The 18,165-nt window shown below is 38.2% G+C and overlaps 1 protein-coding gene across 1 annotated transcript; it reads left to right on the top strand.

The window, feature by feature from the left end:
* Window positions 1–1,587: 1,587 nt before the first annotated feature.
* Window positions 1,588–10,661, top strand: si:ch211-216l23.2 (uncharacterized protein LOC565061 homolog). The gene is made up of 9 exons (XM_034141886.1): window positions 1,588–1,771; window positions 1,905–1,988; window positions 2,218–2,291; window positions 2,906–3,047; window positions 5,216–5,415; window positions 7,371–7,649; window positions 8,494–8,652; window positions 9,141–9,386; window positions 9,523–10,661. Exons 1-9 carry the CDS (start codon window positions 1,710–1,712, stop codon window positions 9,558–9,560), a joined length of 1,284 nt encoding a protein of 427 aa, XP_033997777.1. The 5' UTR covers window positions 1,588–1,709; the 3' UTR covers window positions 9,561–10,661.
* Window positions 10,662–18,165: the final 7,504 nt, after the last annotated feature.

Below are 18,165 nucleotides of genomic sequence, written 5' to 3'. Positions count from 1 at the left end.
AAGAGTGCGTGAGCTTATCCGCGCGACCTAAACGCAAGGTGCTCGGCAGTAAACACCTGGGTCAGTGCTACATGCAATCTAGTAATATCGTGTTTTATTAAATCTAGATAATGAAATTCAATCATGTTTATTGTTTTTCTTCATACCAACGAAAAATGAACCTTGTAACATTCAGGACAAAAAAAGTTTTGTGCTACAGTTTTTTAACATTAAATGCATTAGCATGACATATGAAATAAATATGCTCTCACATCATTTTTGAAACAATTGTTAAAATCTCATGCAAATCTCCTGTTAATCTAAGCTATAGTACAAACAAATGTAGGTTTATAATATGATAAATACGCCAATTAAGCTTTTTCCATAGTTGCTCTAAACTTTACTCAATAGGATATGATTTGACATGCTGTTGCCCATGTTGCTGAACAGAATGATCTGCTCTTTTTTACAAAATATGCTCACTCCCATTGCAAACAGCAATCCCTTGTCTTTTTTACAAATCACACGCCTGCCTAAATAATTATGGGCTCAATTGCATTGTTTCATGTCCTAAGTTTTCTGTTTGGCATTGGACTGTGTACTGTAATGCTCTTACATATATCAGACATTTTCCTATAACACTGGTTTGACAGAATCTCAAAGGGTAGTCATGCTGCTGTCCTGCCTCAAGTGATCTCAGTAGGCTATAACAAAAGGTTGTTTTTTAAGCATTATTTCTTCTAGTATTAGGATCCAGAAAGCTGGACCTCACAATCTCTAAACTTCAGCTGTTGAAATAAAAAAACGAAATGATTAGATATTGAGATATTAAAACGTTTTGTTGGCAGAGGTGGAAGAAGTAGCCTACTCAAATTTTGTTCAACCCTGAGCCTGTTTTTCAGGTCTCAGGCTCGAAAATGACATTCCCAGAACAAATTACCATATCTTCCCTTCTAAAAGGGTTAAATTAATAATCTTTGTTCTCAAAGTAATGATAAACCTGTGAGTTGGATGTAGAAAAGTCAATCAATATAGATGTTTTTTATTTTAAAGAAAATTCAGATTGAACATTGTAAACAACTGTAAATTACGTTGGGGGGTGGCCTGGGGCCCCAGTGCTTAAGTAAGCAAAAGGAGCAGTAGTCCTACTATTGTGTAAAAATACTCAGTTACAAAACGTCCTGCATTAAAAATTGTATTTAGAAAGAGGACAAAAGTATTCACATCAAAATATACTTTAAGTACCAAAAGTAAAATTAGCCTACTCGTTATGCATAATGGCCCATATAAGCATCACACATTTTAAATGATGAAGTTTGAAGTTGTGAAAATACTCAAATAAAGTACAGTTACCTCTTTTTTTCCAACATTTGTCTGGGGTTGTGGGAAATAACAGATGGGTGACATATAATGTATAAGATTAGGGGTCGGGGACATAGACTGTATATATAAAGGGTCGGGGAGAACTCAGCAGCATTACGGGAGAGCATCGATTTTATATAACCAGTCTGTTCGCAGCTAACGTCCACTGCACCACTAGGGGGCGCTGATGCACCTGAAGCTGGACAGTCGACTGCCAGAAGAAGAGCTGCTCCTCCTCTTCTTCCGTCTCCTCCCCACTACAGGGAGGGTTGTAGTAGAACCTATGAGCATAACAGTTTTTTTCTCCCACTGTTATTAAAAGCTTAATAAGCTTACGTGTGTTTGGCTGAAGTTGCAGTCCAGAGAATATGTCGTCCTGGGCGAAGTCGTCCGCAGCTGCCCGACGGCAAGCAGCTAACCCCAATGGAAGGTAAGCCGAGTGTTCTCTGTAGCAAGTTTAGCATTAGCAGCGGATATGCTAGGTAGCAGGCAGAAAACAAAACGGTGTAGGCTCAACATACATGTAAACGTTGGTACATGTTGTTTTGTCTTGTGTTGTGCAGTTCTCAACAACTGCGTCTGTTTCGGAGAGCAACACCTTACTCCAGAGAGGAGAGGGGCGAGGAGCTGAAGGATGCCCTGGACAGGTACCTACCTTAACATAAAAAAAAGTCTGTTTAATAACATCAGTCTGACTTGTTTTAGTGGTAGTTGATGGATATTACGTGGATAAAAATCCAGCTGGCTTTATTTGAATTAAGTAAATTATGGACAGCAGAGTAACATTTCGACAAATAATGGACCGAAACATACAGCACAACAACACTCAATACTACTACTACTACTAGTATATTTAAGACACTGCTTCTCTTTCAGCTATGAAGAACTAGAGCAAATTCAAAACTACAGTGGAAATGTGAAGTACGAGGGGTACAAGCATCAGCAAAATGGTGAGACATTTTCTTTATGTTTATCACAAAAAGCACCGTAACACGTTTTAATGAAGCTCCCAGAAACTTTGCACAAGATACCATTTCTATATATATATTTTTTCATTATTACTTACAAAAATGCTCTATGATAATTCATGCTCTGTCAGTGTGCTGCTACTTTGTACATTTAAATAAAACTGCATTTCCTTAAAGGTGGGGTAGGTAAGTTTGAGAAACCGGCTCGAGATCGCTAGAATTTCAAAATACACAACCGCAGAAAATCTGCCACTTCCTTACAGAGCCCCTCCTTCAACACACACGAACGCGCACATGACCAATGAGGGCACGAGATAAGTTTGTGCACAGATGGAAGGCTGACAGGCAGGTAGGCCATCCAGTTATTTTAGCCGGGCCGGCTAAAATGATTGGTCGTGCTTTTTACAGTATTACGGCTTCCACAGATGACATTTTTTTTATGGATTTTTTGTCAAAGCACTTAAAATATTCATTGCTATCGGGATGTTAAGAGCATTCCATGGAATATAACAAAAAGTGTATCTCGAGCCGGTTTCTCAAACTTACCTACCCTACCTTTAATAACCGGTAACCCATTGGTTTACACTTTTAAATAGCAAAGCCATCCAAAGCAGCCAAGGCAGACGGCTGCACTCCAGCAGACAGACGCAAAGCCCTCTACCAGAAGTTCTACAGACAGGTGCAGGAGGACAAGACACCGGCCGACTGCGTGGTCCTCTCTGTCACCAACCGGTGCATGTGAGTACTTCATAACAAAGGTCTAAACCTCAACAATTCAAATGTACAATGTTTTTGCATTGATGCTGACAATTAAAATGATTAATAAACTAGTTTATACTTCGCAGAGACAAAACTTCGGAATATTGTTTAGTTGTCCATTTTTGGGGGGGGTTTGGTGAAACCATTAGCATTCGGCAAGTGTATTTAATCCTACCTGCAAGAGACATATGACCTTCTGTAGTAATATAATGTTTAATGATGAAAGAAGACAAAACATGTCCTTGTGCATACAGTACCAAAGGTTAGTTAGTCACTCATTTTACAGCTGGACCTATTTTCCCCATTCAAGATGATTGTATGGAAAGCTTCTGTGCTTATCTGAGACAGGGATTGTATTAAGTTTAATCTTAACAATAATACATTTCATATTTAATTAGTTTTGCTCCCACACGTTAGTCTAATCTGCAGTCTGCCAGTCTTTACTGCTGATTTGATTGACTTGTCCATGTTTATTGCTGCAACACTTGCATCCAAGTTCACTTTGATACTTTGGCCAATGAGAACCATTGGATTGTATATGTCCACAAGGTGTTGAGAACTGTTGGTCTTATTATGGGATTTGACAGGGAGCTGGTCAATTATTTGTCTGAAAATACATGTGGCATTCATGCTCATATGAAGAAGGTAAAACATTAAAAGCTATGTCTTATTTTTCTCTCAGCACATTGGCCTAACAGCCTTTTCTCATAAATAACATTTTATAGTTTTATTCACATGTAACACTTATAATACTTGACGTCAAATCCACACATGTGTATCATTGTTGTATTTGCATCCACCAAAGTTTCAGAGTTGTTGGATTCTGATTTGAAATGCCATTAAACAGCATGTCTATTCATTCTACAGAACATGAAAAATTACATGAACTACACAAACGTTATTCTTTCGACGTCTACTATTATTACGGACCAATTACACGCTACACTTTATCCTCATAACAGGCAATACTTAGCATTATCTGTTAGCAACATGTTTGATAATGATTCAGCTGTTGTACTAAACCAATAACGTCACGCCATTAGTGACCTACCTTTCTCCAATTCACTGACAAAGGGTGATACCAATGTAATGATCATCGTGCATAAAACATTTACACTGATCACACAATGCAACATCAAAAATAATTCACATTCAAAATACTAATATGCAAATGTACACTACAAATGTGGCAGCTGTGGCTGCATTTTCCAATGGTGACACAGTAACATTGCAGAGCGTATTCATTCCAAAGGCCACTCAAATGACCTAATGAACAATAGCCAGGGTTTCCTGCCATACGAAAACGCTATCTTCAAAATCAAATATATAAAACGGGTGTTAAAGGCATTTTACTTTCGAAAACTGTTATGAATAGTTAACACTAAACCTCTGTAGGTCTAAAAAGTGTTGGATGCATTGCATTGACAATGATTCCAATGAAGAAAAAAGGTATCTGTCATAAATATCTGAAACATAACCTGCAACATAAAACTCTTTTCCTCTTTCCTTTTTGTGGTTGGTACATTCCAAATGCTCACATTTTTATCAAGCTACGGATATCAGTGAAAACAAATGCTAATGGCATGCAAATATTGTTTTTGTTGTCTTTGTTTACCTAATTTTTCTCAAACAACATTCCCTACTTCTATGTCGATAACTATTTCCCCACATTTACCTGAAATGGTATCTCTGCTTCTTTTAACAAATTTCACCTTTTGGTTTTTGAATGTTGGAGCAAAATTTCGCAAACACCCGACTCGTTGATTGATGAGTTTGGGTTACCATCGTTTTTTTACAACACTTTTTGACAGAAGTACCACCATTCTTTTCAAATTCAAAACAAATTCGCTCAAGTCTCCCAGATGAATAAGACCCTCTGTTTTAGCTAAACACATTCTTCTACAACAATAAATACATCTATGAGGGAGCCTAAAACCTATGTTGGTCCCACACAAAGCTTTACGCAATGCTGCACTTGGTTGCATCTAGTTAAAGCTCCACACAAACAGATTTCACCACTCAAAAGTAATGAAATACATTTATTTTGGTAAATCACACTCTCCGAGTTAAACTTTAGGTTTCTCTACATGCCATGTCACTTAATATAGAAATGTCAAGTTAACAAAATGTTTCTCTTCCTCTCAAAGGGATTACCCCAAATCGCTAAGCCAGTGCTTGCAGGAGCGTGGCCTGTCAGTGGAAATGCTCTACCTTCAGGCGGAGTCAGGCCTGACCCGGGCTCTGCAGGATGTCCGAGCAGTCGGCTCGCCGTTATGTATTCTGGTGGAGCACACAAACGTAGCTCTGTCCTCCTGCACTGTTATTATATTTTCAGAATCCCTAAAAAGTAAGTCCCTGCCCCTCATATCTTCAAACAGCGCCAGTTAGTTCACATCTTAAAAAAATCCCAATATGAAGTACATTTAGCATGAAACCAAATAAAAAAACAAGAAATACACCCATTAAAACATAAACATTTCAAGTCCTAAAGCTACAATTCTCAATCGACTGAAGAAAAAAAAAGTATACTACATATTAATATTCATTCTGTTAATACATACGTCAATGGCACTTCATTTACTGGCTTCCATTGACATGACTAATTTACATTACATAACAGTACACAATAAACAAACTCCACAAGTTAAAAAGAAGGTATGTAAAACAAGTTCAAACTTTAAATTAAAAGGAAAACTTAAGTTAAGCTCAACGTGTTCTTTTCATAGCTTAAGCCATGCCTTTATTGTGTATGATAAAATTGTACTCAAGAAAGTAGCTGCTGAGGTCTGTAAACGCCTCTGCCGCAGAAATCCAAAGTCAATCTCAACCTCAAAAGGTAAACTAAAGAATTGTGACCTTTACTATCTGTTGTAAACATTTCAGGCTAAATATATCATAGTTGCCCTATTAAGGCACCATTATGTTTTCCTGTTCAATGAGGTCTAAAGTCTGAGCGCATGATCATCAGACTGTTACATTACATTGCATTTAGCCGACGCTTTTATCCAAAGCGACTTACAATAAGTGCATTCGACCAGGAAGAGACAAACTTGAAGAAAACAGAATCATATAAGTACATCAGGTTTCATAGAGCCAAAACATTTCAAGTGCTACTCAACTGGCTTTAGATAAGCCAGTGCTTTATTAGTATATAAGTGCTTTGTTAGTAATTATTTGTTAGTAATTCTATCGCTCGAAGTGGAGTCGAAAGAGATTAGTTTTTAGTCTGTGCCGGAAGATGTGTAGGCTTTCTGCTGTCCTGATGTCAATGGGGAGCTCATTCCACCATTTTGGAGCCAGGATAGCAAACCCACGTGTTTTTGCTGATGGGAACTTGGGTCCCCCTCGCAGTGCGGGTGCAGCGAGTCGTTTGGCCGATGCAGAGCCGAGTGCACGTGCTGGGGTGTACAGTTTAACCATGTCCTGTTCATTCTACACAGCAATTATTAAGGTTAGACGGATACTATCATACCTAATGGCCAAAGCTATGGAAAAGAACCCTAGTTGTTATAAAGCATTTCCTTTTTTAAAGATCCTATATAAACCATATGCAATTCACATTTTGAAACATTATCAATATCTATACCGTGATATGCAATAAACAGTAGTATTAGCATGCAGAACTATGTTTTCTATATTGTAGAACTGCATATTTTAAATAGTCCACAATATACAAACATATATGCATAAAACAAATTGCACAAATACGCATTTAATGAAACAAGAACATCAAAACTGTGCTGTGATTTAATGTTACATGTTACTTTGTTTATCTCAAAAAGAAATACATTATTGCCAACGCAACCAAAATGAAATGCAAGTTTTGAAGCTAATATAGTAAAGGCAATATTCATTGCAACCAATAATTTAAATATAAAAATATATAAAATATATACATTTAATTACTACTGTTATTATTGTTCTCATGTCTGATTGCACATTTGGAAAAATAAACAAATCTTACAAATCAGATATTCTCTGTCCAGGAACATAATGCAGCAATATATAAAGTGACTGATGAATGCAGATCTACAAATTGAATGCCCCATAGTATGCCCATCCTCTTGCACAAAAAACACAACCTGCATTTAAAATGACTATCTATCAAACTACAAATGTATCGGCTGAATTTGCTAAACCCAACATCCCTTTAAAACAAAACAGAATATCAGTATATCCTAATTGGCGTGTAAATCATTGATTTTACTGCTATTTCTACGTTTTTTGGCCTGTTATGTCACCTTTCTTCCCCTGCAGTCTCCTGACACACCACCATTAACATTCCAATTCCCCCCCACTCAGTCCATCGCAACATGCCCAAAGACCAGGCCATGGACTTTGTTACAGCAGAGTACAGCCATGGACTTGTCAAAGAACGCCCAGGAAGAGATCCCGCGGAGACTGCAGCACAGGCGTCACAGCTGCTGGATGACTTCCTGGAACGAGAAAAAATCGAGCGCCACACCGTTCCCCTTGAAACCCGCCAGCTCCTCCTGCTGTTGGCCGACGGGGTGCATCTCTACCACGAAGAGCTGGAAACCATCTCGGAGTACGTCCGTTCCCGGCAGGAGCACGCACAAGGTGGGCGGCTAAATAAACTGGTGTTTGTACTCGTCAATATAACTGAATGGACCTTTTGAATTATTGGGGGACATACACATGCTGAGACATTTTGCTCCCTGAAAATCCCATTTTGTCAATGAAGACACGCGAAAGGCTCGCTCAATTGCAAGAGCATCACCGTCGCGCAATCGTTCTCAAGCGCCTATTTTTTGGCTGGACCAGTTTGCAACGTATGCTGCTTGAGTGGAAAGAAGTGCGACTTGCCTGTGTGTAATACTTATCATGTGATGAAGAACAACTAATCACAGCCAGGCCAGCCGATGTAATTTCTTTCTTTCGTAAATTTGATATGATAGGAAGTTTTAGTGCAGGGCCAATGTTCCCCATAGCTTTAGATCTGTCCAGTGTTTCCACTATATACATTTTATGGGCACTGCTGCTAAAATGTGAAACGATCGTTAATATTCTCTGGAAACTTGTTTCAAATACCTTTGTCCAGCAAACACACACGGCAGAGACCCAAACAGCATTTTCCAGCAAAACATTGCTATCTTATGGATAGTATTTGAATACACACTTAGAAAACAACGCCTGGAAGAAGATAAGGTCTCGCGAGTAATCTGGTTATGGTCGCTAAGCAGGGTCAGGCACAAACGGCCTCATAGCCCTTGAAATTAGGCAAGAGTACACACCCAACCCCCGACGGACGCGCCTAGCCTCTTTTAGGCCCTAAACGACGCTGCATGTCTATGGCCATTTATGTGTTCTTTCATCAGGAAACGGGTTAATCCTGAGTGAAGTTTTCTTTGGGCCACACTTTTCCTGTCTCTTGCGTTTTTTAAATGTTTGTTTCTGCCTTCAGCTTCCCACGCTGAGGGGAAGAGGGGTAACATGTTGCCTCCAGGTTTGGGGAAACCCCCTCCTCTGCTCCCCACTCCACCGGGGCTGCTTCAACCCCAGTCCTCAGCCGGAGCAGGGCCCATGATGAACCACTCTCCCGCTCCTCTGTTGCCTTCACCAGGTTAGTCTGCAGAGTTGAACACTTACCTGACTATTTAAAGAGTCTTTTTAATGTTTTAATAATTAAAGTTCATTAAAAAAATTACTTTGTCCACGTTGTTTAGCTAGTCTGAATCAGAATGAAATTGATACTATTGGTATTTTTTTTATTTAGCCTGCTTTTGGTTGCAAAGTGAATAAAAGGAAAGCATGTTTATTTAAAAATGTAATTTGCTAAGGGGGCCGTAGGAAAGAGCAAGGCCCAAACTGTACTTTCTTATTGGTCCGACATTCTCCGTGGAAAATGCAATCATGAGAATCGACAAGCACAACAAAAAAAACAAATGTTTTCCTCTTGGTTAACTTTTAGTTTCTACTTTACAATGAAGTAGAAAATCAATCAGAATCAGAAACAGGTTTATTACCAGGTAGGTTTACACGTACGAGGAATTAGCCTTGCAGAAAGATCTTTATGTTTTTCAATCATTGTCTTCTGTCTCTTACTCTCAGGCTCTTATCCCAAAACCAAACCTCCTCCTCTACTGTCCTTGCATCGACCTAACGGTCCGTCGTTAGGGGGCTCATCTTCACGAGGCCTGCTGTCTTCACACAATCCCTACGGTGGCCCCTCTGCCCCTCGCGGGCCCCCTCTCCACCACGTTCCCCCATACCACCAAGGCCCCAGAGGCCCTCACATGGGCAGAGGAGCCCCGCCTTCTCTAAAAAGTTCACGTCCTCCACTTCTCGCTTCTCCAGGTGGGTGACTTTTTTTCCTTTTACCTTAGAATTTAAATGATTGTCACTTTTTACAAGATGTAGGTTTAAACAGTAGACCACAGTCTAGCTTCATGTAACAATTATTTCGTTTTTTCTCTCGATCTTTCCTGATCAGGTGGCCCTCTTCAGCGACCTGGTGGCCCCCGACACTAACAACATAGACATCCACTCACACTGTTACACACGGAGGCTACTAGTACCAGCAGTGTTTTGAACATTTCACCAAACTGGAGACCAGATGACTCCTGGCGGCTGTGTGCCCTGGTCTTTTTTTAAATAATAATTAACAAACATATTTGATTAGATGCCAAAATGGTCGTAATTGTTAAATATTAGGTAGGCCTATTTGTGGATTGAATGATGACAACATATTCTAATGACTTGTGTTTTTAAGTTTCCAAGATCCCTCTGTTATCCCTTTTCATGTATTTTCTTTATAATGTACTGCGATTTTCACCCAGTCATCCCAAAAAATGTTCCTTACTTCTCGTCTGCCCTTGTGGACTCCATACACTTGGTGTCTAAGGTTCAGTGACACGCTGCACAGGATAAACGTTGACTGACTTTTTATTTTTTTGTATATAATGAATAAAGCAAGTAGCCTACCAGCTGTATAAGGTGCTTCAAGATGGTGCTTAAGATTTTGTCATGAAAAAAGATTTTTAAAAAGTAGAGGTTTGTTTTCACAAGATGTATTCTTGGTTAGAATTTCATTTGATTTCTATTCCTTTTTTTTATTGTTTCATAAATAGCAGTAATTATTGGGAGCTTGTATAATCAGGGTTGAAAATCATATTGGCTTAATTGGTATTAAAGTGTCTTAAATCAATCTTTCATTGAAAAGACGGTAATAAATAGGATGGGAGACTATATGATATTTTTCTAAAATTCAATTTTACAATATTTGGCAAAACAAATTGATGAATCTTTTTAATTTCACTACACATGTGTTTGGTCTTTATAGTCACACCAATGGGTTATTGCTCTTAGAATGCCTGTCATGCTTCCTTTTTTTTCAAGTGAGAGTACGGACACTTCGTTTGGCATCCAAAATAAAAGTTGGCCATTTTGTATTGCATTAAAGCAAAAGAGTCCGCTTGTAATGTTTGACAGGAGAACTTTAAATAATATAAAGGTAATATTTCAGTAGTTGTTACAAAATCTAAGTAGACAAATATTGGTTGGTCAACATATCAGAGTTTTCTGTTTGAATTTCCGTAAAAGCAAAAAATAAAAGAAGAGATTTGTCATGTATTGGGATTAGATTCATTCTTCCCTCTTGTAGTTCAAGAGAAAAACAATTGTATATTGTAGTTTTTCTGCCTTTGTGCTGTTTTTTTTAATAGCTTTTAACCCATTACTAGAAATTGTAGAAGAGGCTGATTTTGTTGTTATTGATAATATTAATTTGCAATACTAGTTCACATTAAGCATCTATCCTGTTATACATTAATCTCCCTGTCACTGTAAATCAGTTTAAATGTTGTATTCATTAGTGAATGTGTTAGTTATTTACAGATTTTCTTTTTGCAGAACTCAACAGATGAGACACCCGAAATAATTTATCTGAGAGAAGAACCTTTATTTAAAATAATTGTAAGATATTTTTCTTTTGTTAAAGCCAGGTGTAAGCATAAGAATTATAAAATACATTTATAAAATAAACACTCCCTTATTACTGACTGATGTAACATTTTACAATGCTGAAAGGAACTTGGGTTTTCAGGAGGGCAACAGAGTCGGTACACCTTCACATTTGTATTCAGTAGAGACACTTTAGACAGCAAACGAGGCCTTGAGTCTGAGTGAAATTACTTAGGTTTTCACATTCGTTTTTTTCACATTCTTCACAAAACTGCTTAAAGGTGGGGTAGGTAAGTTTGAGAAACCGGCTCGAGATACACTTTTTGTTATATTCCATGGAATGCTCTTAACATCCCGATAGAAATGAATATCTTAAAGGGGACCTATCATGCAAAATGCACTTTTGTATGTCTTTTATACGTGAATATGTGTCCCCGGTGTTCCAGGGAACTCACCAAGTGTCAGAAAACACAACCCTCTCTATTTTCCTCCATACCCAAATCTCTAAAAAAGGGGCTGCAATGGATCTGATCAAAACTGATCCAGATTTGAACACTGTCCTGACGTCAGGACGGTGGCGCTACGGCTATTGGGCCAACTCCACCAATCAGGAGGAGACAGCCACGGCCATTGCCGTTCGAAAGCGCTGGAGACGCTGTAGTACATATGCCAGGCCAGTAGATGAGGCTGTTCTCACAGAATCAGCCCTTGCAAAAACAGAGCTAGAAATGGTCAAATTGAGCAAAATGAGGCATGGCTAAAATGCATGATCTGTTTGGTATTTTGAAAAAAAAAAAGTATAAATATGCCTTATATAGGTATGGTCCTACACTATATTATTCAAATATAGCATGATAGGTCCACTTTAAGTGCTTTGACAAAAAATCCATAAAAAAATGTCATCTGTGGAAGCCGTAATACTGTAAAAAGCACGACCAATCATTTTAGCCGGCCTGGCTAAAATAACTGGATGGTCTACCTGCCTGTCAGCCTTCCATCTGTGCACAAACTTATCTTGTGCCCTCATTGGTCATGTGCGCGTTTGTGTGTGTTGGAGGAGGGGCTCTGTAAGGAAGTGGCAGATTTTCTCCGGTTGTGTATTTTCAAATTCTAGCGATCTCGAGCCGGTTTCTCAAACTTACCTGCCCTACCTTTAAGCTCTGTAAAAGGACTGGTCTAATATTTAATATTAACAGACAAAGCGCTTTACAATCTGGAGAAACTTGGAGGAGCCAGGGATCAAACCGCCAAAGTGATTGATACAGTATACGACCTAATAATGAAATATTGAAAAAAATGGAAATCACCCAAGAAGTAGGGGGTGAATTTAGTGTATGGACAAGTGTGGCATTCAAACAATCCTTAACCAAACAAGCAGTTGGAGATATGAGCGATAAAGTTACTTCCCTCAGGTTTAACCAGTTTCCTGAGGCACACACACACACACACACACACACACACACGCACGCACACACACACACACACACACTATATACACATACCCTAATACCTCTGCAAAGACATTCCGGTTGGCAAATGCGAGTGTGTATATAATAACAGGCTTAACAAATGCTCAAAACAAATATTAAAAAATAATGTTGATCTTTTTCCTGTGTCTCCATACTGGATATTTATTCATGAGTAGCAGGCTAAATGTTTTCCCTTGTTCTCACCTTCGGATCAGATAATGAATGCAGCCCACACACACGTACACACGTACACACACGCGTACACACACGCGTACACACACACGCGTACACACACACACACACACACACACACACACACGCACACGCACACGCACACACACACACTATATACAAGTAAAACTAGCGTGCTAATTATGTAGCCTGTTTGCTAAAAACAACCCAAAAGAAATGTGAGACAAGCTATAATAGATATGTTGGTGAAAGGGTTTGCTTAAAGGTGGGGTAGGTAATTTTGGAGAAACCAGCTCGAGTGCGCTAGAATTTGAAAATACACAGCCGGAAAAAATCTGCCACTTCCTTACAGAGCCCCTCCTCCAACACACACGAACGCGCACATGACCAATGAGGGCACGAGATAAGTTTGTGCACAGATGGAAGGCTGACAGGCAGGTAGGCCATCCAGTTATTTTAGCCAGGCCGGCTAAAATGATTGGTCGTGCTTTTTACAGTATTACGGCTTCCACAGATGACACTTTTTTATGTATTTATTGTCAAAGCATTTAATATATTCATTGCTATCGGGATGTTAAGAGCATTCCATGGAATATAACAAAAAGTGTTTCTGAAATAAATTACATAGGCCTACCCCACCTTTAAAGGGAATCTTAAGAAAGTTGTCACCCAAACCATTGGTTAGCTAATTTGCTATATTGTTCTGGTTTGAAAATGTTTAGGCGTATTTGCAGCCAAAAAGCTTTAAAGTCACAATCTTGAAGATCTTCATTCTGTGTTTTTTCAAGGCACCAATGGCAATACCAGGTTATTTCTGCTGTGTTCTTAGATCAAACTTTCCCTGAAATGTCGCCGCAGACGCCCAATTCGTAATACAATAAATGCAAGGGCTTTCACAAGTGGGCAAAGGCTCATGAACCATTGTGTTCAGTAGTGAATAATGCCTTAACAGACAATCATATAAATTAAAATCTGTAAGATTGTTTCTTAAAAACTAAACCTCTCTGTAGTTACTGTATTTTACCCAGCTAGCAATTCAGCGAATAAGAATTACACCTTACTTATTTCAACCTGCTAGCAACTAACTCAACCTGTTGTCTTAGTCACAGCTATAAAGCTAGCGTGCTAATTATGTTACCACACCTGTTTGCTAAAAACAACACCCAAAATAAATGTATTAGCAGTTTTTTAAAAGGGGTTTCTTTAAGTAACCCTGAATAAAGTTGTTACCCACACCAGTGTAAGCTAAACTCTTATGGTTTACTTATAGTGACATTTTAGGCGTATTTTGCAGCTAAAAAGCTTTTTAAGTTACAATCTTGAAGACCTTCTTTCCGAGGTCTTTGACGCCACCAATGTCGATAGCGGGTATTTTCTGCTGTGTTCTTGGATCTTCCGTTTCCTTCCTTCGTAACTCAACTTTAGATGTGAGTATAATTCAAAAGATGTCATAATTTTCCGAGATACACATTTTATCTGGTACGGCTCAGTACAACCCATTCCCCTGAAGCCACACACACACACACACACACACACACACACACACACACACACACACACACCCACACACACACACACACACACACACACACACACACACACACACACACACACACACACACACACACACACACACACACACACACACACACACACATTCATAAAAACAGATTTAGTGAGGGACAGCAGTGAAAGTGTTGGAATAGTGTGTGGGGGCTTTTAATTTGTATCCGTTGTAGACATTTGTTTTCAACTTGACATACATTGTTGTTTATTCTGTGTCATAAAATAATAAAAGATGGGGCCACTTAGTTTCATTTTCACATTTGAGGAGAGATCCTGTATTCCAACCTTTCGTAACACACCCTCCTCTGAGGAACTCTGATCAAGCAAAAATAGATGAAAATCCTTGTATGGGTGTATCAAGAGAGCAGAGCCCAGTATTCGGGAATCTCAACTTTATTACTTGTAAAATATATTTGTAATGAAATGACTGCTTGTAACACTGTAATGCCCTGTTGTCATGTGATAGACAACAGGGCATTAGGTAAAGTGAACTCAAAACTGATGGGGGAAGATAAATGCTTCTCAGTGTAAGTGATGCATTTTAAACTCTAGATGGCGACGTACACCTGCTCTTTTGCTTTATACACCTAGGACAGAATTTCAACATTTCAGCTAATAATGTTGTCAAAAGACTCCCTAAGACCTGACTGAAGTGAGCAGGATCCTCCATCAAACTAAAGTAAACTCCACTTCTTGATATATTGCATACATCTCCAAAATAAGATAATGGTTAAGATGTATTTGGGTCACAATAAAGTGAAGTAAAGTAAACACATTAGGAGTTTACTCCCTACATGTTTTTTACGATTTGTATTTATAATATATTATTTAGATAATTGTATTGGTTATACTTAAACAATTTAGGTTTTTTTCAGGGGAAAATCCTTCACTTTATTTAAATAATTATTTTATTTTTTGCATTTTGGTTAATCTGACAAAATGTTAAGCTTCCCAAGGCTTTGTCTATTTTTATTGTACTTAAGGAGCCACACATTTCACACTGCTTATTCTGTCCTATGTATGGATTCTTCAACAAAAAATCATTCTTCTTTTGTTAAAAAAAAGCAAATATATCTTGCATCACAAAAACAGACATTATTCTACAATTTACACGATGTATCACATTTTTTACATTTACACTAATAGGGTAACATATACAAGTGCATACATGTCACGTATGTAATTGTTAAATGTTCTAAATCCGTTTAAACATAAGACTGTTATTCCTATTTTCAGGATCTCACATATTTCATATTTGAACCTTTTTTTATGCTGATCTTTGCCTGTACAAAAAAAGGTTGAGAGGTTTAATTAAGGAGCCGTTCTTTGGAATATAAATGAATAGTGTTATATTAAGAGGGGATAAAGTTAAAAAAAGAGATAACCAATCTGCTTACCATCCTGCTTCCCAAACTAAAATAAAAGCATCATGTCCTCCTTCAACACAAAATTGTTCTCAGTCATTCACCATAACGCAAACATTTGTGTTGCATTTTAGAAATGTTTTAATTGAGAGTTTCCAGATATTAGCTGAACGTTTTTATAGAGTTGTAATAGGAGTAACAATCTATCAAGTCAAGCAATGAAAATATATTTTTTCTAAACTGTAGAGTCACGTGAAGAAAAGTGTGAACGCTACACGACTAAGACATTGTCTTAGCATTCTTATTTTTTACTTTTATACAGATATTGCTTACATGAGTCCTTAAGGAGGCGTATATTTGCAATGGTAAACAACTATAGAACAATAAAAGTATTGCAGTGAAATATTTTGTGTCATAGAGTTTACTTCTGTAATATTTCCATGTTTTGTTTCTGTCAAAAAACAATTAATAACTTCTCTGAAAACTGCAAAAATAAATACATATTATAATGATTGCTGTTATTAAGCGAGAGTGGGAGTCAAAGAGACAAACACACTGAGGGTGAGTAGATGTGTCTGATATTCTCTCCTTGTTGGTGCCTCCTCCTCTCCTCCAGCTGTGGGCGCACTGCTGAGAGGAGCCCATCAACTCAGGAAGTAATGGACAACTGTCTCCACCTCATTACACCAGCCTTCAGACAGACACACACACACTCTGCTTGGACACTGTGTGTGTGAGGGGATTGTTTGTGGGTAAAAACAACAGCAGCATACCGTTAGTGTTCAAGTAAGATTCCTAAGTGAAGCATTTATCTTTCTTTTAGAAAAAAGTGTTCACATGAGCGTTCAAGTTGATTAATCCATCAGGCAGTGATTTATTGTTGTTTACTTGGTATGCTTTTTTGTTTGAACATTTGTACTTTCTTTATAGAGTTTTTCCATTAACTGTGGAACAAACATCAACTTTCAGAGAGTTGCTTGATACACTTACAAACCAATAGCATGCCTACTGTAATTTGTGTTGACAGACAGGATGACAGAATCACAACCAAGCAGCAAACTGGCTCTAAAATGGGAAGCCAACATGGAGTTCATTATTATTAATTATAAACCTGCATTCTCTCTATTATCCTGCAGGGGAAACTCCAAGGTGTGCAAAAAGAAGTTTGTACAGAAGTCTATGAAAACAAATTACTTTACTATTCTCCTTATTAAGTAACTTAGTAAACATTTCCCTTACAAGTTTATGTTCTCAATGAATATATATGGTGTGCTTCAACATGGCATGAAATTAATTTGAGATATAATGTTGAAATATTGAGTACAATTGATGATAAAGCAGGAAACTCTTAAGGGCATTGCTACCTTGATTAACATGTTGCTACCTGGTGAGTGTTTTCTTCTTAGAATATGACCCTATCACAGTGTGCTTTTCATTCACGCAAGTTCAATCTAAAATATGGTTCCCTAAAAATGTAGGGAATGAAATGTACTTAATTCCACCCTCTCATGTCACCTGGTTACAAAAAAGTAATGCCAAATAAAAAGTTGTTGTGGGTGTCGTCACAGTGACTACGTCCACTAACTAACACAACAACATCGTGAGATTTGACCTGTCAAGAACTAAATAATGTGACACAATTTCATTTTACAGCCAATGAAGGTGTAAAAGAAAAATGTGATTCATTATTTACTTATTTTCCTAATTTGTGAGTTTCAATCAAAACAGACCATATTTAAACCAGTCAGATCATTATCTTCTATACTGTAGCAGATTAGTGAAAAAATTGAGATGATTAAGAAAAGAATTACTAAAATGCAGCAATTTATTTTCTTTAAAAAAAGAGAATCTGACAGTTATGTACAAAAATAAAACTTCACAATAACATTTAAGGATCTTTCTTTGTGTGGATAAACCAACCTTGAAACTTAAAACCCCAAAATCTCCCCCCTCACATATCTTGTCTCCAACCTCCCATCCCCTCCTCTGCTTCCCCACCGTGCCAACACTGTTCCTCCTGTTTTCCCACCTCTGTCTGCACCTTCATCATTGTTTAATTCCTCCTCCACTTCCTCACTTCTCCAGTCATTGCCGCGTCATTTCGGTAGAAACCAGATAGCCAGTAGAAAAGACTTCACACCCTACATTAAAAACACATTTAAATTATCTCTGCTTCTCCATCTTTTGTTTTGCATAGTCCAGCTTTCCTCCTAACTTCCATATGTAGTTCTGTCTCCTTTTACCTACTCATCTTCTCCTTCACCCCCCCCCCACCAGCCCTTCCCCTCCTCCCCTTTCTCTTCTCCCCACTGGATATCAATCAGAATCTATCACTCCAAATATTCCTGCTGCCATTGTGTCAGAATTCACAGGAACTTCATCAAACGGAGGAACTGTTTCATTGTTATATCCAACCCTCGCTGCATGTGTGACAGTGTGTGTGTGTATGTGTGTGTGTGTGTGTGTGTGTGTGTGTGTGTGTGTGTGTCTGTCCGTGCGTGGCAGAATTAATGGAATGCACCCACAACTCTTCAGCAGCCAGCGTCACGTGAAAGTTTGCTCAAACACACACACACACACACA

This window comes from Trematomus bernacchii, unplaced genomic scaffold, assembly GCF_902827165.1.
Source record: "Trematomus bernacchii unplaced genomic scaffold, fTreBer1.1, whole genome shotgun sequence".
Lineage (NCBI taxonomy): Eukaryota > Metazoa > Chordata > Actinopteri > Perciformes > Nototheniidae > Trematomus > Trematomus bernacchii.
The sequence above is the reverse complement of the archived record's forward strand: the minus strand, read 5'-3'. Positions and strand labels throughout refer to the sequence as shown.